Source organism: Mizuhopecten yessoensis, unplaced genomic scaffold (genome assembly GCF_002113885.1).
Source record: "Mizuhopecten yessoensis strain PY_sf001 unplaced genomic scaffold, ASM211388v2 scaffold10577, whole genome shotgun sequence".
Lineage (NCBI taxonomy): Eukaryota > Metazoa > Mollusca > Bivalvia > Pectinida > Pectinidae > Mizuhopecten > Mizuhopecten yessoensis.
In genome coordinates, this window is record NW_018408616.1 from 8,305 (window position 1) to 35,239 (window position 26,935).

The 26,935-nt window shown below is 34.9% G+C and overlaps 3 protein-coding genes across 3 annotated transcripts in view; 1 reads left to right on the forward strand and 2 right to left on the reverse strand.

Moving 5' to 3' along the window:
- Positions 1–4,489, forward strand: part of LOC110461142 (S-antigen protein-like) — a 6,022-nt gene extending 1,533 nt beyond the window's left edge. The window contains exon 3 of the mRNA XM_021514472.1: positions 4,481–4,489. Within this exon, the coding sequence (XP_021370147.1) occupies positions 4,481–4,489 (9 nt within the window). The remainder of the gene's footprint in view (positions 1–4,480) is intronic.
- Positions 2,309–18,168, reverse strand: LOC110461143. The gene is made up of 15 exons (XM_021514473.1): positions 18,128–18,168; positions 17,443–17,781; positions 15,219–15,545; positions 14,343–14,639; positions 13,406–13,726; positions 12,103–12,426; positions 9,946–10,236; positions 9,443–9,556; positions 8,868–8,883; positions 8,701–8,756; positions 7,003–7,027; positions 6,690–6,772; positions 5,667–5,694; positions 5,377–5,447; positions 2,309–4,807 (listed from the first exon to the last, which is right to left on the reverse strand). Exons 2-15 carry the CDS (start codon positions 17,552–17,554, stop codon positions 4,749–4,751), a joined length of 2,124 nt encoding a protein of 707 aa, XP_021370148.1. The 5' UTR covers positions 17,555–17,781; positions 18,128–18,168; the 3' UTR covers positions 2,309–4,748.
- A 653-nt stretch (positions 18,169–18,821) lies between these two features.
- LOC110461144 (nephrin-like) overlaps positions 18,822–26,935 on the reverse strand; it is a 48,585-nt gene continuing 40,471 nt past the window's right edge. The window contains exons 9-10 of the mRNA XM_021514474.1: positions 19,322–19,681; positions 18,822–18,877 (exon numbers count right to left, since the gene is read on the reverse strand). Of these exons, the coding sequence (XP_021370149.1) occupies positions 18,822–18,877; positions 19,322–19,681 (416 nt within the window). The remainder of the gene's footprint in view (positions 18,878–19,321; positions 19,682–26,935) is intronic.

The window sequence follows — 26,935 nt, forward strand, 5'->3', positions numbered from 1 at the left end:
TAATGGTCCTTTTAATTGCCGGTGTATTCAAATAACATTGGTGTGTTTCAAAACTACATAAGATCAGCGACATATACATTTTGTAATTTGTCAGCGGAATGACAAGATTGTGATTTCATGGTAAAATACACTATGAAAGAAACTGTACAACATCTTAAACTTGTCATCGCCTCGTTCGCTTCTGAAACGTCTTTTTAGTCCGGTTCTCATTCACACGGAAACCTCTCAATTTAGACACATAGAGAACAAATTTCAATATTTAAAAAGATACCTTTTTTAAGAAAAACTGACGTCATTGTGATTAGATATAAACTTATTACCTAGTGTTCAAACTCTATTATGTTTTGCTAATATTGTATAAAATGCCATGAGTAAATAAGTAGAAAAAATATCGAGTTTTGAAAGTTATTCTATAAATATATTTTGTTTATGATGCACTTTGTATATGATGCACTGAACATTACAGTGTTTTCGTATCATACAAGTATACTTGTCTATGTAAAGATACCTACAAGGACGTGTTCGTGACAATAAAAACATAGACCTTTTGTTGTTTTGCCTCATTTGATTGTTAACCATTTATGTGTAATACAATGTCTTTACATGCTAAATTCGGACCCATTCTGCATAAATCTGGAGAAACATAGCATTTGCCTTTTTCCTTTCATTTCATTTTAAAGTGTATTATTCTAAAAACAAAATTATTAAGTATTCAATAATTTCGTTTATTATGTTTTAATATCTATTAAGATTGTGTTTAATTATATTTTAATACTTTAAAGTGTGGTTAAATATAAGTCTGTACATTCTATAAAAAAATAAAGTTTTTCCATCTTGGCACCGCCATCCTGGATACTGAAGATGATGCAAAGGTATACATATCATGGTAAGCAGAAATAATATAAAACCGTCATTGCCATTATAAAAACATACGTGCAATTATTTAAACGCGTCATATATGGTACTGTGAACACGAGAGATTTGAAGTCTCTCCTATCAAATAACCGTATCTCTCTTAAAAACTCTACAAAACTTTACAAATACTTTACTGAACTTAATTAACACGAACTTTGCATATACTTGTTTACTGTAATTGCTTGCAGTTCATTAAAAATCTCCCAAGACCCACTCAATTCATCAATCTCGTAAAAGGCAATGCAATATCACAACCCTTTATTGTTTTAGCATTAAACATAATGGTACAGAGCCGCACAGTTAAAGCTGCTCTTGAGTCCATTGCAGTTAAAGTACCACCGATACGTAAAACATTGAATCTAAAACAAAGAATAGCGTCAAAATGTTAACATATGTACACAGACAGATGATTTCTATACGTATATAAATCTATAACTAGGTAGCATTTAAGCACGGTGATTTACATATTGAGCTTTGTCACTAATGGATAGTGTTTAACTAATATTGCCAGGAAGGAGTAAATAAATGGTTAGTTTGCATACAAATCGCGGATATATTACAATGTTCTGACTCTGTATAAATGTATGTATCGTAAACCTAGAACAATTAAGGTTTGTAATTTTGAATTGTCGTTCACATGTAGGAGTGATGCGTTGATTTGGTCTTGAGAGGAGTTGATTGAACTGCGAAACGATTAGTATTGATATGTTTACAATGTAAACTCAGTTAATTACCCCATGAAATCGACGATAGCAAGATTCAATCCTTAAATGTTTAGGTTTACAGTTATATTTGCAGTTGTCAATCCTTACATTTCAATTACATACAGTTGTTAATGAATGGAGCATATTTAATGATAAACAGGATATATCAGACCTGATGCACATCCACTACATATAGTCCGTCATTGAATTTCCATTTTCATTAACCAAATCACTCTGAATACATCGCAATAGTAAAGTACACATATGTACTGTAATGTATGGACTAGCATGTATCCGGATTATTATCCTGCATGTAGCCATTCCCCAACAGCACCGCATGGTTCCGGTGTATGTACTGCGCATGTTCAAAGATGCCTCGCAGTGGTTCGTTTGGTCTTATCTGTTTATGTTACACCATCACTATGATACATTACATGAACTTTATTAACTTTTGACTATTGTTAACTTCAAGTATACGAAACTGTTTCTAGTGTTACGGCAGACTGATACTGTGTTAATGGCGTGCGACTAGATGCATATTCATATGCGTTGGCAGTGTTAATTTAGTAAATCGATTTAACAAATGAAACGGATAACATTGTTAGTTTTATTGAGTCTAACTTACTCAAATAATTGAGATATTGATATATGAGTAAGTAACAGAAAACCAAAAAAAGCGTCTAAGTTTCTACAAATAGCCAGCAGCCGTGAACTATTTTTATTACTATGTAAAATAGATAGTTAAAATGTAATTCACTTAATAATCATGTTCAGTAAATAAAAAAAACTGACTCAAGAGTGGCCTAATGTTACAGCTGCATAGACTGTACACATATATACATCGTATGATAAATACAGATGGTGAGTTATATCACGAGAAGTTGTTGGCTGACACAGTCGTTGTACACAGTGATAACGATACAGTTCACATCTCTCTCATAATGCACACACGCTCTGCAATCATTACAACAGGGTCGTGGGCCTTGTATCTCTCAAACATATATATTTGCTATAGAAACTGTCAGTATTTAAATAGATTACGTATTCACTTAAACAATTAAATAACTACACTTGTTCAGGACAAAGGCATGAACAGTCAATAATAAGGCATGGAATCTATGGTAGTTTTCCAAAAACAAAACAACACCTTTTCACGAATATGGAATGATTATCGCTAATTAGCTAAGTGAAAATCGAGTTAACGAAAGATAATAAGAACCAATTTGTCAAACATTAAACCGTTTGTTATGATACCGAGGCTGCTCCATCCTCGATACTATCCATGGGTCACGCTCATTTACGCTTTATTCACCCCTGGAATACGTCATGGCAAAGTTGAATTGTCTCAGTTAAAACATCCTGACCAATCGCTAGGCTGATACCTGTCCTTTGTAGATCACAAAAGAGCAACTACCGTTATGCTTGCCATGTGATTTTTTGGATGTACATCAAAGGATCAAACTATCCTTCTTGTTTCATCGGCTTGGTTGGATGAACAGAATCTTCGATTTGTCATGACATAGTCCAGGGGTGTAAACAGCGTAAGTGAACGTAACCGCTGAATTATCGAGGATGCTCCTGATCATCTGTCCTCAATGTACCAAGCCGTTCATTTACATACCATAAATTAATCTTGGCCTCGGGAAATCCTTATTGAATTGAATTAAAATAAATTAATATGTTGTAAGAAAGAAATTGTCTTTCAAAACAATTCCGCCATGTCCCTGATTGGGACCCGCTTCATTAGCATCATATGCACACAATCTCTCCAATTACTTAGCAGTATTTATCCAGTTGTCCTGGATATTACTTCCTTTCAAAGGATCGGTGCATATTTTGGCATTCTGGTTTTGCACACTTTGGGTTATTTTGCCGTGATGTGAAATGCAATTATTGTGGGCCTCGGGCCCATATCGATATGTGAGGGAGACACTTCCATACTTCTGATGAAGCGTTGAAGCTGCATATAAAAAACCTTGTCAAGAAATAACACATAGTTGATAAGTGGTTACGGTGACCTTGTTTCGTATCGGCTTCGTTGTGTCAACGACATACTCTACATTGTGCGTTAGTACACATCATAACCTTTGGATAACCTGACAGATTTAGGTCATTATCATCCTTACTTGAGTAGGGTTTAAAGTATATATTTGTTTTTAATTGGTTCAATTTGATTTTTTGTATCAGAGCTGGCATTCACTTTGATGCCAACCTACTGTGAACAAAAAAAGGTTGGCGTTTATTTTACATGTAAAACTACACATATATCGGCTTTTACTGTGTATACAAGTACATGGTATCGGCTGCTTATAAAATGACACGCGCTGATCGGGACACCGGATACGATTTACATTAAACAGTTTGTGTAAGTGTATCAACAAACAACGCGGCTTTACTGATATCACGTTATCCTTGATCATAAACGGCTAAAGCTTTTAGACACACACACATATAATATTTCAATTTTGTATTACTATATGAATAACTTAGGTTGTTAATACATTTATGCTTCGTGTTTTAATTCCGTTTGTGCAGGGAAGCATATATACTACGTTCGTCTGTAGTTTATGTAATGATAGATTTGCCAATAATGAAGTATATATTAATTAGATGTTATCAAAGGGGTAAAGTTTATTTTTATATAGATCTACTATGTCGTCAGGACAGCACATGAATGGGGTTGATATTTGATGGGATGATATAAAAACGTATGTATATTAAGATGTGGAACAAGTTAGGGATTATATATAAGTATGGCTTATAGTTTAACATGCTTATTGCATATATATGTGTGAAGATATTTGTATGAATTTTATACAACAGCCTAAGTTGTTATGCAAGTTTTTGTTAATTATTTACAGGCATTTTGAATTGTGACCAATTTAATAGCAGCATCTGTACTTAATACTTGTTATTTGTTTGCTTACACTACAATCATACTTCATTTCTCAGGAAGTTCCATGAAGTTCAGCATAGATGTACATCGAGACATGAAAATATACATAACATGATACGATCATGCTTATTCTTGATGTTAACTTTACACATGGATTAATGTCCGAAACATGTTACGATTATAACCTGTCCTTGCAGAAAGCATCACTAAACCTCACGTGTTTCTTTTTTTATTCATGCATTAATGTAATCATTGTTTGTTCTGTTGATGTAATCGCGGTCTCCGCGTTGTTCTGAAAAATAAGATAAAAGTAAGTGTAAGTTTTTCTTCGGTAAGTAAACCTATTTCATGAGGGTATAATGAAAAGTTATTTTTACACAACCAATATTTTTGTTCTATGTGACGTTTCGATGACTTGGACAATATGTACACTGTTATCTTCATCAGACAAAGCGTAGCAGAATCGATTCATTTCGGAAGATATTTAACATACGCTTACAGCGTAGCCGAAATCGACATCGATTTTGTGGATAACTCGTACACATTTTACACTTTTGTGTGCATACGCTTCACTGGTCATTTGTCTAATAAAGGTGACAGTGTACATATCGTACTAGTCATCGAAACGTCATATAGAAAAAACTTTTCATAATCCATGCGTACCAACCTGAAGAAAAAGTTTAGAAAAAATCACGAGGGTATATTTTCTAAATTTTAGTGCAGTATTTTTTATACTCAATTTTTTAGGCATACATGCACAACCGAACAAACAATCACCTGTATCAGTTATTCAGATTAAGAGATAAAAACCCAATTTCTATCAAACATTCGGGAAATAAAAGATCACGAATATAGTATTACCGTTGTCAGTGGAACCCAGATCCTCATATGTATTTGGCTGTGATCTTCCGTGAAGTGATTCATACGCCCTGCTAAGAAGAACAAACATTAATAAATACATCAGGGTACTTTCAAATCGATTTAGGCCACTCCAATATCACTTTATTTAAATATTCTGCGTATTTTTACTAAAATGCAAAAATATTTTAAGTATTAGATGACACAGTAATTACTGCAAAGTATAGATGGTAGTATTAATATTATCACATATTATGGAAGGAATATGGTGACAACGTGTTTGATGTACTTACCTATCCTGCTGCCGATCTGTTGTTGAAGCTTAAAAAGATATCATATATTTGTCTAGTGATACAACCATAGTCTTTCAAATAATACTATATGGGTAAACAATATAGACTGTTACCTGCGATTCGGTCATTTGGTTGATCAATGTTTAAACATCTCGTGTATAAACATGTTTATACTTGAGAAATACTCTTATATAATACTATTATGTCTCACTGTAGAGTTTTCGGACACAGTTAAAACACTCCTTTTTAATTTGTAAAATGAAAGACATGCACCTTTTTGCTTCAAGTAACAAATTCATAAAATTAATTAATTTATATTTCAATTGTGATGATTTCTTTTACTTGTATGGAACAATATGTACATTGTAATCATCTATTTTTCTAAATTAACCGGTATTGATGATTTATCACGAATTTCTGAATATTTAATTGGATATTTTGTTTTAATTTTATTTACCTTGTGTTTGTGTGTGTGATTTGAAAGTGGTCCCAGTCGTAAGGAATGCATATCTATGGGTCTATATATGCAATGCGCTTTAAATTATTCATTCGATTTAACAACTAAAGAAACATAAAGGTCTGGACACATCAAGGTAAGGCTAAATTTAAGTCTTAACAAATAACAAAGCAAACTCCCGAACATCATAAGATAATCGTTTACAATACATTGTTTAACTTAATAGAAAAGGCCATGCAAAGTTCGAGGAACAAGCCAAAAACATCTTATGCGTTGAAACAAAACCATGCATTTGTGGTTAACCTTTTCATAGTTTTATTTATATTTTCTCTGTAATTGGCTGACTAAGATATAATGAGCTCTATAGAATATATTCGGCTATCGTAAATAGAATTAACGGCCAAGCATTAGACCAGTTTTCTACCCTGGGGCAGTAGACTTTGTCGAATATCGCCATATAAATAATGTTTCAAAGACGATACCGGTTATTTGAAGAGTGATGGCATTCGTTAACGAACTTATCTTAAATGATGAATATTTAGATAAACGGGTGTTTGGGTACTTACCATCGCTGTTCGACGGTTTGCCGATACTTTCGTATTCAGATGGCTGCACTCTTCCATCCGAATCTATTTTTTCGTAAAGTGTTCTAGAGAACAGAGCAAGAAAATGTGATCATCTCATCAATCTTAAATTAAGTATAAATTACTGACTGTTGAAGCTTTGTTCTGTCTATAATCACTTTACTGGATTGCAATACATGTCAGTCATTTGTAAGACGGTTGTGACTCTCTGATAATCTGTTTTTTGAGGCATTTGAGACCTAAGATACTCTTGTTCTGCAGGTTTATTTCATTTCTCATACAATTAAACACTTACCTATCTTCACCAGGCGTAAGGGGTCCTTTGAAACGAAAATGCATTTAAAAATATAAATTTAACAAAGAAATTAAGCGCAATATATTTCATAAGATAATCATGATTTCTCTTCTGGAAAACGTAATGTGACATAATTAAATGACAATGTCCAATTAATTTGATGAAATTACAGAGAGTTTAGAGTGCCGATACACTCTAATGGCACTCAGTCCTTAGTTCCATATATATGATAGATACAAAGCCAAAATTATTACAATTATTACAATTAGTATTGAGTGTGAAAATACATATTTCTTTTCGAGAATGTGTCCTTTTTTATGTACAGATGCTACACAATATTGTGATATATGGTTAAGCGTGGGGTATGACGTTTCGTACAAAGGGTAGCTGGAGCTTTTTCATACCTTACTGACCGATAAACTTAAACTTAAGCAGCCAAGGGGTTAGTAGTTCTATGGGCATATTACTGCAGTTCTGTCTTGGCAGGTCGTAAATAAAAGATCATATATCATTATTGTAACATAATTAAACAATGACGTTATTGCGTTTGTATAACTAGACAAACTTTTTTTTCATAGATTTGAATTCGTCTGGCATAAACCCTTCATGAACTTCTAGATTATCTTTTAGTCCAGCTGCCAACATTTTCTTGAATATATTGATATATTTAATGACATATTTTGATCCCCTCTTTTTTGTGGCTTTTCAGAGTCCTTTCGCGGTAGGTACAAATAATGTAGAACTTTTCTTGCACGCCGGGAATACGGTTTCAGAGTTTGTATACAATAGTGCGTAAACAATAGATTGTTTTAGTTGTTGAAATTGTTGAGGGTGGCAGATATGGGTTTGAAGTTGTTCTGTATTGTATTATATAGTAAATAATATATATGACACGAAACAAGTATACGGTAAGATATTTTGACCTCATCTCGTGGTGCAGATGCGACTGTTTACAGTGAAGCCTTCACGGCATACTTTCCCCGACAAAAAGTCATCTATATAAATTAAGGTTATCTAGCCTTACACAGCTGATAGCCATGACTGAGCTGTGTGTTGTGAAGGCTGATATCACTGTAAACTTAAGACATCGATTAATTTATTCCGACCAAGCGTATCAGCTCGCCCTTTATTTTACAAAGTAAAAGTTAATACATAAGCTTGGTCAACTTGACACTTTATAGTATTCACCAAAATATACTGCAATGCACAGTTTATCAATTAATACAACTAAGTCACAAATAATCAATGCGTATTACCCCAACAAATTAATATTTCGTGTACAGTATATATATCTGTGTGTGTGTGTTTTTCACGCCGGAGCTGAACACCTCGACCAGTCCCATCTAGCAGACGTCCTATGTTGTAACACATTCTATGAATAGGCGTGTATGCTATTTTAAGCAATTATTACTTTACATTGACCTAAAAACGTACATTCTAGTTACTCACCACAGTACCAATTAACAATAAGTAAAGTTTCGAATAAATTAAACAACAATAGTATCTGCGAAATCTAGTATATGCGATTACAATCAAAACTTGCACATAGCTTTACATCCATAGCTATAGGCTCTGGGCTTTCTATAGTCTAGAGAACTAAAAAGTATGTTTGACTTATGTTGTCTTTGACAAATCCTATGTATAGATATACGAATTATTTCAACTTCAAATTGTTATACCCAATCATAATAACCGTACCTGCATCGTTCATGTTTCCTAGATGAATAGGTTGTTCAGTTTCCTTGCCTCTGCTTCTATAAAATATAAAAATACATTGATTGACCCGGTGTTAATTATAAGAGAGAGAGAGAGAGAGAGAGAGAGAGAGAGAGAGAGAGAGAGAGAGAGTTTGAAAGTTTACTTACAAACAGGTGATTTTCCCTGTAATCAAAAAATAGAAAAATGTGAATATGCCAATTGATGGGCAAACATGTTGTAAAGATCATTGCATAAAACGTCTTCATATAACAGGCGTGGACACATCTAATTTAAAGTCGAAGTAACTTCAACAATGACTTCATAACTTAAAAAATGACAGGGAAAAAGCGTTGATGTCTAAAAATGTATTCCAAGAAAACAATTCACGTGCTCGTGATTACATTTCTTGATATATATCTAACATGTACATACTCTAATAAAAAAAAATGATAATACCTTTGTTTTTCAATTTTGGTAAATGATGATTCCAAGGAATCTATGTGTAGCAGCGAAAGTTCAATAAACAGTAGCTTAAAATTTAAGATATTTCTCGATTTACACAAGATTAGGCGCTTGTTGATTCAGAAACGGTTTAATTTAATCTGACATTGATGAAATACTCTGAATATCTCTTCATAAACGTATGTGTAAAGAGAACAAGCTTGCTATCTGCTTTAAATGTTGATGCTATTTTTTTTTTTAATTTCAAATAAAAGAATGTTTGAAAAATATGCAAACCTACGTTTGATGAAGACGATAATAATTGCCATCGTCGAAATCACCGCTATAATGCCAATGCAGAGCATAGCTACACCTGCATTGAACATGGCGGTGTTCTCAGTCGGAGAAAGTTTTTCTGCAAAAGTACGACATAGGGAAGATTAATATATTTACGGAATGGTTTCTTCAATAACGTCAAGTACCTCTTTCAGGGAGTGACACTGTTTATAATACATACACACTTTTCTTATTATTAGTATGAAGTTTTGAAACTTATATAGTTATGTTTTTTATTTATACATCCCTCTTTCTGTTTAAACAGTAGTTTTGACCAATTTTGATTTCAACCTTTTTAAATCCTTTCATCACAAATGAATCCTAGAACGACAAGGCAGCTATTTGGTGGAGCGTAATTCATTTTGGCATACTCGGCCTATAACATGAAATTCACGCGTTTGCGCCTTACGTCCACCTTCACTAATATCGTCAAGCCTGTTGTGACAAAATGATAAAAAACATATTTACCATGGACAGTACATTTCCCTATTTCCGTCGATGTTACATTTCCAAAGCTGTTAAGCGCCAATATAGTGAAAATATGTAACGAGTTCTCCTCCAGATTGTCCAGTGTCATAACGTAGTCATCGGTTCCGTTTTCAATGATAATATCACGATACGCTTTAACCGATCCGTCTGTTTTGTACAGAACCTGGAAAGTCTGTTTGTAACCGCCATTATTCCCCGCCCGCCAGGACACCTCTGCGGAACCGAACCCCTTACAGTCGGCAAACACATGTGTGGGAGGAGAAGGTGGTCCTGAAACAATAGCGAATGTTTCATACCTGTCGAATTATCAAAGCGAATGTAGTGCGGAGATGGTACATGTATATGGTACTACAATGCACGAAGATAAAACATAATTTTGATAGTTTTGCAGGTGTTGTGGGTTTTTTCAGTGTCTGATGTATGGTTGAAAAAGCATAATTAGGTTTCGTATTTTCATTATTTTAACTACATCAGATACTTTCGATATTTAAAGAGGGCGATTTATATCTATCGAATATTTTTCATGTTAAAATGTTTTAAATGCCAACTTAAATGTCTTTTGCAGAAATATTGTAAAGGATGTGACACGCCATAGCTGAGAGGGGATAGAGTACAGGCGACACCAGGCATCACATACATTTTTTTGCTGAACTCCGAAGGTTTCGCGCTCGCATTTTGAAATATGCAACCTGTGTAATGCTTGTGTGATGATCATACATTTAGCTCAATTGACCAACCCGACAACACCACAAATTGATAATCATTTGAGTTTATCATTCATGTAGCTCTGCACAAGTACCAGCTTTTTTAGAAATACGCCAGTTAACATTGTAGAATCTAGAATTCACACCGAGCCACTCATGACAGAACTCAGCCACATATGGTTGTCATGGGACTGACTTGTCCTGTCTTTGTAACTTAACCACCTTCATGCGGGCCAGAACCGTAAAATCAGGGCAAAATTATGTCTCTAAGCGTTAAGCGTTACGCACCGTGCGCCGAATAGATACTTATTACCGTACTGTACTCAATTATTACGCCAAAAACGTTACCAACGTTAACACACTGTGTGTACCACATAACTAGAAAGCTGCAACAAGGAAAATTGACGGTAAATGTGCTCACAATAGAGGAAAACATGCCTCTTGTATATAAAACAGCGCCATGAATTATATTGATTATCGAGTGTTTGCAGTTCTAGCTTGAAAGTTAATCCATACTAGCTATTAGTAATGCATTGCTCAGTGAACCACAGTGCAATAGATAATAGCAATTACACTAAATATCTGACCATTATAGGACCATTTCATAGTAAATAGATAATAAGAATTACTTACCTCAAATGTGGAGTAAGGGTTGGCCAAAACCAGCCTATATCGAAGTAGTTACTGCTGAAAATAAGTCTACAATCTGGTTGTACCATCCGTCAAGTAAGTAAACCAACTCACTTGTACAGATGCATCCCTGCATGCATCCCATCTATTGACCCCCACTAGGATATACATATACTAAGACTATGAACAGGAATACAATAGAAAGTAAAAAAAAATCATAGTGATCCTTATGTGTAACCATTAAACACCTAACTATTCCACTAACCACAGTAGGGTGATATGGATCAGATAAAGCGGTCCGTAAGGGGAACATATTATACATGAGCCTACACTTAACTTTAGTTATAGCAAAAGAGGTTATATGAATGTGACAGATATAATCATGAAATCTGTTATAGTGTAAAACAATTAAGATGACAGTAACGCATTGTGGTAATGTAGAGCTGCATGATTTTTCTTTTCCGAATTCTTATCAGGAACATTGTTTACGGTACATACACAGCTTTAATATACATAATTTTATAACGTTAAAATAAGGCAAAGATATAAAACGATAAAAAGTTAACATATTGTTGTAATATTTAGATAAACCGATTGAAATTACGTTTTGCATTCTGCAGATTATTAACGAAGCGCTGTCTTATTATTCAGTTGTCGCCTTATAATTACCAAGATAATAAAACGTCACAATCGTGTATTTCAACGAGTGAATTGGTTATTGAAGTATTCCATCCATTTTAACGCAATCTTAAAAAATAGATATTTGCTTGAAATAGAACAAAGTAAACAAAGTTATATTTACCTTTGTCAGAAAGATAAAATCCGAAATTTTGTATTCCCGCGTCATTAGTCACCCTGAGTGTGTAGTTAGTGAAGTCTTCGTGTTGTAGAGTTTGGACACTGACCGTTGCAGTAAAACCACCAACTGTTATGTCTGTATCATGAAACGTCAGAGATACATTGGACGTAACGGTGTTGATGACAAACCGATTACCTACTACTGTCTGATTACTGAAAAGTTCCACCTTACTGTACCCACTTGTACTGTAGAACAGAACCGATATTGTTATAGACTTTTCCATTTGTCCTGGAAATATCCAATTACTGTGATCGAAGACTGGTGGAGCTGCAATAAAGTTTTAAAATACATAACAATCATTTAAAAAAGTCAGTACTCTTGATCTAGTGAACAAGTCGTTAATGTTGATATGTCAGAAACGATATCAGTATTTTATCGTTCAATGTATATTACTACGTTAACATGACAATTGTTCATTGGTTGCCCTGCTGTACTCCAAAAAATTTGAAATAAGAAGCGCCAGCATCGCGTTGACACAAAAACACCTTAGATTAATGCGCAATGCACGATTTGCCCTGTTTTAATCTGCATAGGCACATTCAGTTCGAAAGAATATTTCATACTTTTTGTCAAAGGAAAAACTGAATATCAGAATATTTCAAAACTTAACATTACTCTCAATATTTGGGAGTGTTATAGACCTGCTCGATTGATTGATTTATAGAGTACTGTTTCACAACATCTGAAATATATATGGCAACGAAATTGATTAACAGTACAATATCTCAAACGAAATTTTGAAGCGTGGCTTTTATATTATGTTCTAACAACGATCAAGAGAGAGCTCAGTAAAGGTAATCGGAAAGATAAAGGCTCTAAAACAATCGCCTGAACAATTTCATCTATCAGCTAATTTGTATCCATCCTTGACTTGCATGTATGATTTATCGTCTACAAAAGTGGTACATCATCAATAAAAAAAGTTTACAAATGCTGGCCTCGTGACATTCACACCGACTCTGGATTAAAAAGTTGTGAAGCAATATTTGACATGAGTAGAATATTTACAAATCAATAAGCCTGACCATTTTTCACATTTACATAATGGAAACCATATTATGAATTCCACATATAGGACAATGTTAACAGTTGTATATGAAAGGTTGTGGTGTGCTCGATTTTGACGAAAACATCACAGAACAATTATATTACAACTAAATGTAAATCAAAATATTGAAAATGCTGCGCTAAACGAGTTAACATATATTTATTTAGATATTTATTGTAAGCTATAAAGTTTACATACCGTTGACACTAAGAAACACTCTCTTGTCGAATACCATCTGATTATTTCTTCCTGGTACTCCGTTCTGTACCTTGCATACATAGTAACCAGTATCCTGGTATCTAGCGTCCAATCCAGGATCAGGGATTGTCAACACAGACTCATTACCACTGGTTACTCCATCCAGCTCACGAATTAACTGACTATACTCAGACATATGCTGCCACTTGGAAAATGTGAAAGATTGAGGATTCCCGTCAGGTGCGCATCTCAGTTGTCTGCTGGCAGTATCATCAACAAAAGAGTAATTGCTGTAAGTGATGCTCATCTGGTCAGGGGGATCTGTGTGATAACAAATGTCTCATTGGATTATATGGATCACATAACGGGAAATAAAACATCGTGTTCCCATCACGTACTCAAGTTTTCCCAGTTATTTTTCCCTTTAATGGGTACTCTTTTGAAAAATGAGACTGAAGCAGATGACAACAACGGCGCAGAAACCTTTTCTTTCTCATTGTTTTGTAATTGTTCTATTTCGGTAAAATAACATATTTATTGCCCACGTAAAAGGGAGAGCGATTAGTTATTTGCTCTCTATGATTCAGGTTTCAATCGGAGTTGTTCGCCCTACCGGACAGGCAATAAATGTATTGTTATATTTTCTATATGATGGTCATGATGGCGTTACCTGTAAAGATAATGTGACCACAACACAGGTATTTATGTAATTTTATTAGTTATATATTTTTGTTTAACTTTTTTTTTCAACATATAAATTGTTTTATCTCATAAAGGATATCCTGGTCATATCATCTAAACTCAAACACTTCAAAAAGTGTTAACTGGAGCAACGTTATTTTGTTCTTTTCAATCAAATTTTGTTAATTTGTCGATTGAAGAGGAATTCACAGTTTTGTTATGTATTTTTGCGAAAAAAACATGCTGTTTTACTTACACAATACGTCGAACGTCTGATTGACTGACTTTTGGTAACTGTTGACCTGCTGTCTGGAAACACAGATACAAGCTAGACCAGTATACGTCTTATTCATAGAAAAATGAATACTAGAAGTGACCGTTGTGTTGTCTCTACTGTCAATTGGTGTGTTCCAAAAACTACACACACCAGACCAGGTAAGTGTGGCCAGTGGTTTGCCGCCAACCTGACGACAAGTCATTGTTACCGATACACCATCTGTCAGCTTCTTATTTGCTGGGTCTATGGTCAGGCTCGGGTCAGTCTGTGGCGCCCCTGTGGACAATAGATATAAAAATTGCATTACGTTACATTATCATAATACCGATTGGCAAAGGTACCAAGTTTGCAAAATCAAAATAATAAACAGCATCACTTTAAAGGTCTTGCACTAAATTATATCGATAAAACAATAACAAATTAAAGATGTTTTTACAATGAAATATAAGAGTGATGTTGGTGGTCATTTAAATTATTTATTTCCTAAGAAAATATTTAAATCCTTTACCACAAATATATAAATATAGGAAAAAAAACAAGAGAATACCAAAATGACAAACAAAAACAGAATTCGAACTAAAAAATGATTGCTAAAACTAGGGCAGATAGTGGCAAAGAAAAGATGTTTTGTTGAACCTCAAAATAAGGATAGGATGACTCTTTAATAGATGCTTTAATAATGATAGTTATCACTTAATCAATGCATATTACATGTAATTAATTTCCTTGTTTCAAAATATTTAGCTTTCAAAAAAGCATGTATAGAATATCTGTTTGTATTATATACACTACGTTTTACAAAACGATTTAACTTCTTTCCACTAACTCTGAAGATTCAAAGATATGAAAACTTACACTGTATAATGATGTTGGAGGTTTGAGAGCTGACTGGTATCCTTCCCTCGATGTTCACAGCCTCACACTTTAGTCTACTGTCAGTGTCACCAACACTCCCTGTGATGGTCAGACTCTGCTGTCTCGAATACTTTTCGTCGCCTGCGTCTCGATCAATAGCCGTACCGGCATGATCCGTGATGTTTTTCTCTTCCCTGAACCAAGCAATTTTGGCAACAGGCCGACCGGCAGAAGTGGTACACAAAAAAGTTCGGTTATACCCAGCGGTAATCATCACACTAGGTTGGTACATTCCTGCTGTTGTCATAGTTGCCGTAGTTACTGGCACTGTCATAAAAGTCATATAAAATACAAGCAGCACAAAAAAAATAACAATTAATATATTCAATTAAAGGGCGTGCATTCGAAGCCCAATAAGTGAAAGTATGTCCAAATATGTACAGTATATCTTGACCTTTAGTGGACGCTGAACGAATACTTAGTAGCATTATAATTGTTATTTGATAGCATTTCCACCACAACGTGGTTACACTGGTTACTAAAATGCATGGTATATCTAATGAACGTCTGCGTATTTTGGATTGCATTAACATTGGCTGAACAACATATTGTTTGGTTTGGTTTATGGCTTTAACGTCCTACCAACAGCTACGGTCATTTACGGACGTGCCTCCGTGTGTATGCGTGCTGGGGGCAGGGCATGTTGTTGGTTCCCTCCTTGTCATAGCGCGCATCAGATTCTGACTTGATAATGATATCTCACTGACGTGCCAAACCGAAGGCACCCATCAAAATAATCCTCCCTGTCACATTGTACTGACAACGGGTGAACCTGTTGTCGAAATCCCCCTTAATGCCAATCGTTAACCACTACTGCTTTAAGGACTTATGTATGTCAGAGGCCTAAGGACAGATTCAATCACCTCCTCACCTGGGCGAACGTTCTGTATTAAAGCCAAAATCGAGGTATTGCCAAGCAAGGCGCTAGTTAATAAAAGGTATTCAGTAGAGAGAAATAAAAAGGCCCCATATATTGCGATTGGTGCAGCATGTTTATTTTGGTCGCTATTGATTCCAAAAAGGAGAGGGCACAGAAGCAAATCCCTAATTCCACAGGGATTCCCCGCATCAGTTGCCTCTAACGACACATGCAGTGGGTACTTTATGACAGTCTCAATCCTCGACCTGCAGGGTTTCTGAACAATGGAAGAAGTTTAATATGTAAAGATGCCATCATATTAATCTATTATATGTGTATTATTAAGCTAAATGCATGTGTAAAGCCAGAATGTAATTCGCCAATATTAATTGTTGCCCAGAATGAATAAAATCCGGATGGACCTATGAATTGAAAACAGTTTGAATTCAGATTTTTGATAAAGCAGTTGCGAAACATGATAGAAACAAAGTTAGCTGAGAAATCATATCTGATAATGAACTAGTGCACTTATGGAGCTAGGAAAGGAATTTCAAACAAGCACCATAAGCTTGTCTCTTATAAGGTTTTGTATCAAAGTTAATAAAGGGAATTGGAAGGTTGTACGAACTCTCAGACACAAGTAACATATAATCTCGATCCTATCTCATGAAAGCGCTTTCTGCAGGTAAAATGCGTAAGATGTTTCAGTTGGAAAGAACCTAGATACATCAAGTTGAATTTAACATGAGTATGAGCTTTAATGTTAGGATTATATTTCTTTTCAACAAAATGAACTGAAGCGATTTAGCAAATAAATCCGTATGGATGGAGAAATGTAATAACTACGTCCCAGATGATCCACGTCGACGAGTGATGATCTCAGACAACTCGAAATCTTGCATTTTAGGTTGTGTCACACAAAATAGCTAGAGTAAAAAGTGTCACTTGTAGTGACCTCTGATATAATGGCTATCTGTCGACCACCAACGGTGGTAAAGCTGATAATTGTATTCATTTTTTGGAAAGTTTTTTGTATTGCATCGTTTATACTGTTCGCTTTCTTTTATTTCTTCAGATCTATTTCATGCATTCACATAAACAATTGTAGGCGGTACATATTGTCAGAATACTCATACTATGGGAGAAACATAGTTAAATCTTGTATTCCTCTTGTAATGTATTTGACGATCCCCGAAAAGGGGGAATTATCTTTTAACGCAGCATGCCATAGTTATAATTACAAAATCGAAAAAGCACAGAATTACCACTTATACCATGTTTACAAAGTAAGGAAACAATACGTACCAATAAGTGTAAGTTGTACAATATTGCTTACAGCACCGAGGAATATTTCACATGTCCAGTCTGTCCCGTGCTCATCCTCTGTAACGTAGGCTGCCGGGATTGTGAGTGACATTTGTCGTACAGGGAATGAACCACAGGTGAATGTGTAGTTCTCTCCTTCCTGTGTTTTCAATGAGGTACAGGAAGTGCTGTTAACAAAGGACCGCCCAACTAAGATTGTGTTCTTCTTGTAAAACACCTGTATGTTGGTAGTGATGTCCCGCCTGACATCACAGGTAAACGTCACTTCCTCTCGAACTACTGGAGACGACGGCGTCACTGACAACGACACGGTCTGGGCTAAAATGTTTGAGAAATATTTTACCAAACATGTCTTTTACATGTACTCTATTTAACATCATAAATGATGAAGACGTGCTGATATGCAAACACTAAGAGATTAAAATAAAAATAATAGATATTATGTTTGAAAGGAAGGTAATCAGATGAAAAGGATGTCATAAAAGAACCATCTAAAGTGTAAAACGTATGTTATTTTTTTTACTAGTGAAAAAATTCACTTTTTCTGATCTGACTAACTAGCACTTAAGATTACGTCAGAAAAAGTAATTTGTTGACGTTGTAAATATGACGCGTGCGGCCGAGGATTATGGTTTTGTTTCGGGCAATAGGAATACATGTATACCATGTAAATACTTCCATGCATACAAATTCCAGAGATGAGGGACGAAAAGTATTTACTACTCGGATGGTACCGGTACTGAATCTGTTACTGTTTCAAATAGTCACGTGATGTTATCCGCGCTTTGTTGAAAAGGGCTTTCCCGTCCAAATCGGTTGGTCATACTGGACATTTGGAACAGTCTATGAATATAAGGAAAGCAAGGAAACATAATTCTAAGTGCAGAAACACATTCAATAACTGAAATATTGTTTTTAACGGTATGTCCTTTTAACAGCACTACATCTTATATAATCTGTCACGCAATAAAGACTGACTTCGAGATAAAGCTTTAACATGGACAAGAGTTTTATCAGGATAGCTGCACTCTTACAAATTGGTTTGGTTTTAGTTTTAATTTGTTTAACGTCTTATTAACAGCTAAGATTATTTAAGGCCGTGCATCCATGTGTGTTATGTAAGCGTGTAAGTGTGTATGTGTGCCGGAGAAGGGTATGTTGGGGTACTGCCTCCTTGTTATAGCGCGGATCTGAAGACGACTGTATAGTGCTATCTCTTATAATTTTAAAACTCTGATTTAAATCCAAAACGTTGTATTAGTGACAAAGCTACAGTTACAATTATATGATGATATTGCGTATTGTTTTGTTATAATATTTCACAGACTTATGTTTTGGTGTTTAGAATATATCTACCACTAAATCCAGAAATCTAAATTATAACCGAAATGGACACTTAATGAATTGTTCAGATCTAAGATAAGAAAAAACAAACATTATTGAAAAACATATTACATTATGATTGAAATTATATGTTACATGGCGTCGTTCATATAGTATTACGCCTTTAAGGGAACCAAGGCATGTAAGAGTTGCTATTCATAGCATGTAATGTATCTTATAAAAAGTTTCCTTTGATACCAGGAAGGGTCAGACAGATATAGTTTTCCCATGGACTACAACACTGTTAAGGAGACCACAAAAATAAGTACATACATGCATTTGCCTGTAAAAGCACTTTTTATATTGCTTTAGATTCCAGTTTATATTTGTATGTACACCTAATAATGTGATATTATATCATGAACCGATATTAATACATGTGTTATGTTACATTGGGTGTTTATAATAATAAAAACATATGCTAACTGGTAAGTAATTGTAAGAGGCAAAGCTATTTCACATAATTAACACGTACCCGCAACATTAAGTGTGTAGTCGGGGCTCTCTTCAACACTGACAGGTAGATTTGGGTTGGTACGACGACAAAACCACACAGATCCATGGTCCCCTGTCCGTGGCTGTATGACCCACTGGAACACTGTACCATAGAGAGTCGAGTTGGCAATACATGAGCAGACATTTGGGCCACATTGGACGGGTGTTGTTAAGGTGTTGTAGCATTGTCCGAGAGCTACTTGTAAACTACCTACTGGTAAAAACACGTCAGGACGACGGTACAGCTGGACACTGTTGGCCTCATCTGGTACGTCACACGTCAGGGTAAAGTCATTCCCGGGGACAGCGTACTCAGAGGACCCGCTTAATGTTACAGCAACTGTTTCACATGGAAAGTAATGTATTCACATTTTTTTAAACACAGAGTAAGGAACACGTTTTTGTTGGTAAAATTTTGCAGGATTTATACCTTTACTGATGTTATCACGCAAGATATTTAAATGGTGCTTAAAAATGCTTGGATTTAAAAAAATATATAAAAAAATGGGGGGATACAAATTCGAAGAAAAACATCAAGGAAATGAAATTATTAATAAACCTTTCTTTGTTGCATTTTAAACTGAAAGCTTTTTGGAAAGTGATAAGGGTGCATATACCATTTCTGGAAACATCAAACTGGAGAATGATACACATATTGTTACTGTATACACAAAACAATGCTTAGAATTTGAAAACTGGAAGTTGACCAATTCTTATTCATGATCTTCCCGATCCTGAAGAAAGTTAATGTAGACATGAGGGTGTTGTCGGAGAAGCAATTCCTTATTCAAGTGTCTTGTTTTGTAAGTGTATTAGTGGAATACCACAAATTCGGAAAATGACATCCATGTGAAAAAACCCGTTGGTAGGTAAAAAGACCTACGGAAATAAAATCCCCATAAATTAAATAAAATTACAGTAATCACTCTGCCTGGTATGCAATAGTTTTAAGTAGTGGTTATTGATACAAATTAACATGTTTATATTTAGTTAAAAGGAATGGTGTATGATGCTAATTATCTGACTATCGTCATTATCAGGTTATTTACCGGTTCGATTCACTTTTTTTTGTCAGGCTATTGTCATTTTTATCATGAGATATAATGGCAGGATAATTGAACATTTTATCAAGGAGAGATGTCTATTCTGTATTTCATATTATTATATGAGATATCTTGTTTAATAAAAAAGACAAACCAAAAAATGATATAATTTATGTTATAGATATCCAAGCTATTTTTCTTAATGAGATATCTTATAAATTATACAATTATGGACTTTCGTGCAGGTAAATATGATGTGATATGAACCAGGAAAAAGCAATATTGATCGAGGCGAAGTCTCTTATATTCAACCACAATTACAATAATATACCCATACATATATTTTCCCCCAAATATATTATATATGTTTAAAATTAATCAAGCGTCTATAGGCAGATATACTTATAGCGCTTTAACCCTCAATTAGAGATAGATGTGTAATAATAATACTTATCTGTGGCTACTAATGCTCAGTCTGTGTACCTTTGGTATTTGCAGTTTCATTTAGTTTTAGCATACTGTATCATTTATTAAATTTTGTATATGCAATCACATGTGTTCGAATTACGTTCATTTCGCAAGCGTAGCTCTGTAGTGGTAATGGTTATTTTTGTTTTTAATATGTGACGTAAAATAACAATTAGTGTTGCCTTTACATACCGGTATCATTTTAACATGAACGCATTTAAACCTTTGCAATTTATACTTCAGGTGAAGATAGAAGTCACCCAACACCGTTAAATGTAGCAAGGTTTGGCGAGCTACTCACCCTGGCTTACCTGTAAGGAAAGTGCCATGATAAAAAAGAGTGTTAACTGTAGCTTTGCTAGTCATCAACCTTCGAGACGATGGCGATAGTATAACAGTATGATGTCCAGGATTATACTCCAGGTCTATCTTACTGAAATTTTACTCTTAAAACACTGTTGTAGGTTATATTTTACCCTTTTTCGCCTGCACTATTCTTTCATTAACGTCCCACAAGGTATGATTTCTTTTCAGAAATAATTTATTAAAGCTGCAGTCACGCCGGTCATTTTGTGTCCAGAACGTATTTATATTCCTCGCAGTGTTACGGGGATCCTTCAGGGCACCTTTTGACACTTTTATTTAAATATTTAACCTTTTCACCCCTATGTAATTAATTAACCCTACAAAGCCTTGATCTGGATAGGTTTATTATGGTCTACAGTGGTGAAAGGGATAATCACGCAATACACATTTGTTTAATGAGGCTTAAATTTGGATTGTGCGACGTTTTATCCTGTACTTTTCAACACGACGTTGTGGTCAAATTTAAAATATTACGAGCTAGGTAGATTAAAAATAATACCGTATCGCCCAGTATATATTGTTGATCAATTTTTGTCTGTGATTTTTTCAATGAGCTAAATATTGATCTTAAGTATTACTTTTCATTATGTTCTGTACNTCGGGCAGGCGACCTCATACTTTTTTACCTCTGCTCGGTGTATCGAACTCTATCCGCCTTGGTGAAATTTGAGTGCGTTATTTACCAAGCAGTCCGACCACCCAAGCATATCATCATGTAGGGATGCAAGATATACTGATTTTATCCCATCGCCTCTTACTCGTTTTACCCCTATGTAACATTAGTAGACTGTACCATGCATTGATATGAATGAGTATATTACGGTGTACAGGGGTGAAAGGGTTAACGAAGGATCAGAACCAAGTCGCTTACGAACTTAATAATGCATTCTCAGGCAGGAATCCCCCATTATAAACATATAGTTCAAACTGTAAATGTTTACACTGACACTCGTTCATGTGTACGACACAAACTTTATATAGTTACAAATACAGTACAATCGTTACTAACCTGTTGATTAGTGGATTGTCAGTAGTAAGATCAATATCTTCATTTTACAGGGAGATACCCATGCATGCAGCTTACGTCTATAAATGTCAGACATGTTTCTTAACATATGTATGTGTGTTCCGTACTATTGTTTACAAACTTCCTGGTCTGTGTAGCCCCTTACTGTAGTAAATATACCGGGTCCATATCTGTGTAACCGTCTGCTGTTACCTGTGCTTGATATACTAATAATAGATAAGAGTTTCCACCTACACGTCATGCGTAAAAGCTATTCACTGAGTAGTATTTTATTGGTGCGCTTGTTAGTAGTATTTTGGGGAAAGAACTATCTAATATAGTTTATAGAAATTTTGGAAAATAAAAGGTAATCTTTGAGAAATTTTAAAAGTAATAAACCAAGTGCTTGTTGCAATAAAGGACCGAGGAATAACTAATTCACAGAGAACTATTATTTGTTATCAAATATTTCTACATTAGTTTATTCAACAATGTTATGTATACCCAAACCACGATATTTGGAAGTGGATGGGTTGTCATTAGCTGGCATGTCCCTCTCGCGTCGCTGTTCTGGGTCTTATTTCTTGTGTATGGAGGTGATGTATATAAATGCCTATATGGTAATTTTGTATGCTGAGGTTTAGTTTAAACCCGAGAGTGAGAGCTTTCATGTGTGGACATTTTTGTAACGGGGTAGAAATGGTTCGGCAAAAGTGAAATGTGCCTGCGAAACTCTTTATGAAATTACGAAATTTATAACGAAATCTAGAAAGTAAGACAGTGCTAATCTTATAATTTAATTTGGTAATAACTCATTGAATGATGATGTTTCTTTAACATTCACTAGACTAATAACTAGTGTTGCATGTACTATACAATTTAATCAATATCAATGCAAAGACTATACACTGACTGAGAGAATAAATTTAACCTTGGGAAATCTTGACGATATCATGTTGTTTTTAGTAATTTANCTATTTGAAAATGCTCTACTGAAACATGAAACGCTGTATGTGTACTCGTACATTCAATACACATGTAACTAACGTCACATGAAGTACAAGACCTATATAATCACCCTGCACTCGATCTATACGACAACATAACACTTGACTCCTCAACTACCTCCTTGTTTCACAAGTCCTTGAAGTTAATTACTTCCGCTGAACTGAAGTATGTGTAGTGATGTCATATGCTCAGCTGTAATGTAGTAGGAACATTGACAACGGCCACATGTGAATATATCTTATATATTACATTTTTCAATGCTTTATTTGGCAACACAATGAAGCACCTTTATATACCGTACATTAATGATCGGTTATAAACTTTTTAATGAGGCGAATATGTGGTAATACAGATTTTTCTTGTCACATCCTCAAAGTAGGGGAAGATTTAATTAGTCTTCATACATGAGGTAAGCAAACTGCATTTGTAACGAGAGGCCCAATGGGCCTGAATCGCTCATCTGGTATTAATCTCACACTTGTAATCTTAAACTTGGACTAAAATACAGCTAGAGGCAGAATATCAGCGTTTGATTCATAAAAACATATTAAAAGATTTAAACATATGACCACTGTGACCTTGAATAAGGGCGAAGGTCATACATTTTAACAAACTTGGTAGCCCTTCTTTCCAGACTGTAAATGGCCAAATATCATCACCCTTGGCCTTTTGCTAATTGAGAAGTCGTTTAAAGTTTTTTTTTTAAACATATTTGACCCCTGTGACCATGGATATACTTCAAGGTAATTCATTTGAACAAAATTGGTAGCCCTTTATCCTAGCATGCTACTTGCCAAATATCATAACCCTAGGCCTCTTGGTTAATAAGAAGAGGTTGTATCAAGGTTTTAAACATATTTGACCCCTGTGACCTTGAATATGAGTTAAGGTCATTCACTTGAACAAACTTGGTAGCCTTCATCCCAGCATGTTACTTGCCAAATATCATAACCCTAGGCCTCTTAGTTATTTAGAAGTTATACAAAGGTTTCAAACATATTTGACCCCTGTGACCTTGAATATTTGTCAAAGTCATTTATTTGAACAAACTCGGTAGCCCTTCATCACAGCATAACACTGGCCAAATAAAATCCTCTTAGGCCTTTTGGTTATTAAGAAGAAGTTGTTTAAAGGTTTTTAACATATTTGACCCCTGTAACCTTAAATATAAATAAAGGTCATTCATTTGAACAAACTTGGTAGACCTTTATCCCAGCATGCTACTTGCCAAATATCATAATCCTAGGCCTCTTGATTATTCAGAAAAAATTATTTCAAGGTTTTAAACATATTTGAACCCTGTGACCTTGAATATTTGTCAAAGTCATTCATTTGAACAAACTTGGTTGCCCTTCATCCCAGCATGATACTGGCCAAATATCATAATCATAGGACTTGTGGTTATTGAGAAGAGGTTGTTTAAATGTTTTAAACACATTTCATCATTGTGACCTTGGATATGTGTCAAGGTCATTCATTTGAATAAACTTGGTAGACCTTCATCCCAGCATGCTACTGGCCAAATAGCATCATCCTAGGCCTTTTGGTTATTGAGAAGAAGGTTTTTAACATATTTGACCCCTGTGACCTTGAATAAAATTAATGGTTATCATTTGAACAAACTTGGTAGCCCTTTATCCCAGCATTTTACTTGCCAAATATCATTTTCCTAGGGCCTCTTAGTTATTCAGAGGAAGCTGTATAAAGATATTTAAAGAAATTGACCCATGTGACCTTGAAAATAGATGAAGGCCATTCATTTGATCAAACTTGGTAGCCCTTTATCCCCGCATGCTACTGGCCAAATATCATCACCCTGGGCGTTTTGGTTATTCAGAAGAAGTTTTTTTTTATAGTTTTAAACATATTTGATCCCTGTGACCTTGAAAATAGATGAAGGTCATTTATTTGTACAAGCTTTGTAGCCCTTTATCCCAGTTTTCTTCTGGCCAAATATCATCACCCTAGGCCTTGCGGGTATTAAGAAGAAGTTGTTTAAAGTAAAATATTGACGACGGACGCCGCACCACGGCATAAAATGAATAGGCGCGACATATCATTGAATTACAGAAGTTTAAATCATAAAATTTTAGTTTTTACCTTACTTGGAAGTTAATAAATTTACGGACTATTTTATTGATCGATGTATGAGTGCACAAAGTTATCAGTAATCAGTCTTTTTTCCATTGCTATATCAGCAGTTCATCAGCAACCGTCAATCGCAAAAATATATACACAACAAAATATCCATGTTATACAGTAATAAAGTCGTAGTGTGTTTATGTACACGCATTCACGGCATACGAAACAAAACAGGATCAAGCAGGTGCACATGAACAAATTACTCAGAGCCTTTTAGGCAAATGTTAAAAGATAGGGGATGGCAGTTATAATATAAGTAATTTATTCCACTTCTCGATTATAAAGCAGGAAACCTAAGCACTACTGCAAGTGATAATTAAGTAATGCATTACACGTCACGATTATATACTGTACCAGGGAAACCAAAGCACTGCTGCCAGTGATATTTAAGACATTAATTCCACTTTTCTATATCAGGGAATGTCAGCACCGTCTTGCTAGGCATGTTGGTTATCATTTTATAATTTCGGCAACTTTGAATCGAATGTTTTGAAATTCTCTAGCCTCTTAAAAAGAGACTTGCAACCTATAATATTTATGTCTTTGCAAACATACAGAGGGAAAAAATAACGGTTTAAAGGCCCTTTACTGCACAAGTATTGCGGGGAACTCTCCCTAACGAAAGTCTGTAACTTTACCTTATCAACGTCAAAAAACTGACATTACCAATGCTTTGTTAGTTAGCTCTTGAAACGGAAATGCGTTTTTCGTTTAGGTCCAAACTTTAAATTGTATTTGATAACCCTTTGAGAAGTTTTAGAAACTATTATAGACAGCAGCATCGGAATACATACCATGTTAATGCCAGCCTGTAGGTCAGCGTATCACTGTGAAGGGTACATTCCATTAAGGCGATATTTATTGTAAACAACTATTACTATTTGTATCTTACCGTATAAAATAAAAGTGATCGTCAGAATTACCCCATACGAGCATACATGCCTGAATTACGAGCAAAGCAGTCACAAAATGCGTCTTCAATTTGCATATTAGCATAGGATGTTTTATTCTCGTGTACATTTGGATTGCACTGTATCTTTACCAAATCTCACATGGGGGTTAATTCATCGTGGATGTTTTTTTTATTTTAGAGTTATCTTAAAAACAAGATGGTTGCAAGGTAGTCATCTGTAATTTCGAGAGTCAAAGACTGCTTTTGTTATTTCTCAAAACGTGCTTGACAGATCTTTCTCAGATTTCATATGAAGGTTCCCATTAGTCTCAACTTGTGCATGTTTCATATTGAGACTGATTACAAAATGAACAAAACTGACTGAAGGCCATCATTGATTTTGAGAATGAACATTTGTTATAGCTATTTCTCAAAAAGTGCATGACAGATATATCTCAAATTTCATATCGTGTTTTCAATCGATCTATAATTGTTCATGTATTATTGTGAGATCGATTGCAAAAACATGATGGCCACGGGTGGTCATCTCAGATTTTGACACTTGAAGATTATTAGCACTGTTTGCCAGTGTTTTACATATCTGTCTCATATTGGGAATATCGGTTCTATTTTTTTCACCTTAATTACTTTACTGGTAAATATGGGAAA

What these genes read in the sequence shown, in the direction of transcription:
- LOC110461143 (XM_021514473.1), bottom strand. Translation starts at nt 17,554, where the DNA reads ATGTCACTCACAATCCCGGCAGCCTACGTTACAGAGGATGAGCACGGG. An exon ending in AGGGAAATGTACTGTCCATG is followed by an intron (nt 9,557 to 9,945) that starts GTAAATATGTTT and finishes GTACTTTTGCAG; the next exon opens with AAAAACTTTCTCCGACTGAG. An exon ending in AGGAAACATGAACGATGCAG is followed by an intron (nt 7,028 to 8,700) that starts GTACGGTTATTA and finishes TTCGTTTCAAAG; the next exon opens with GACCCCTTACGCCTGGTGAA.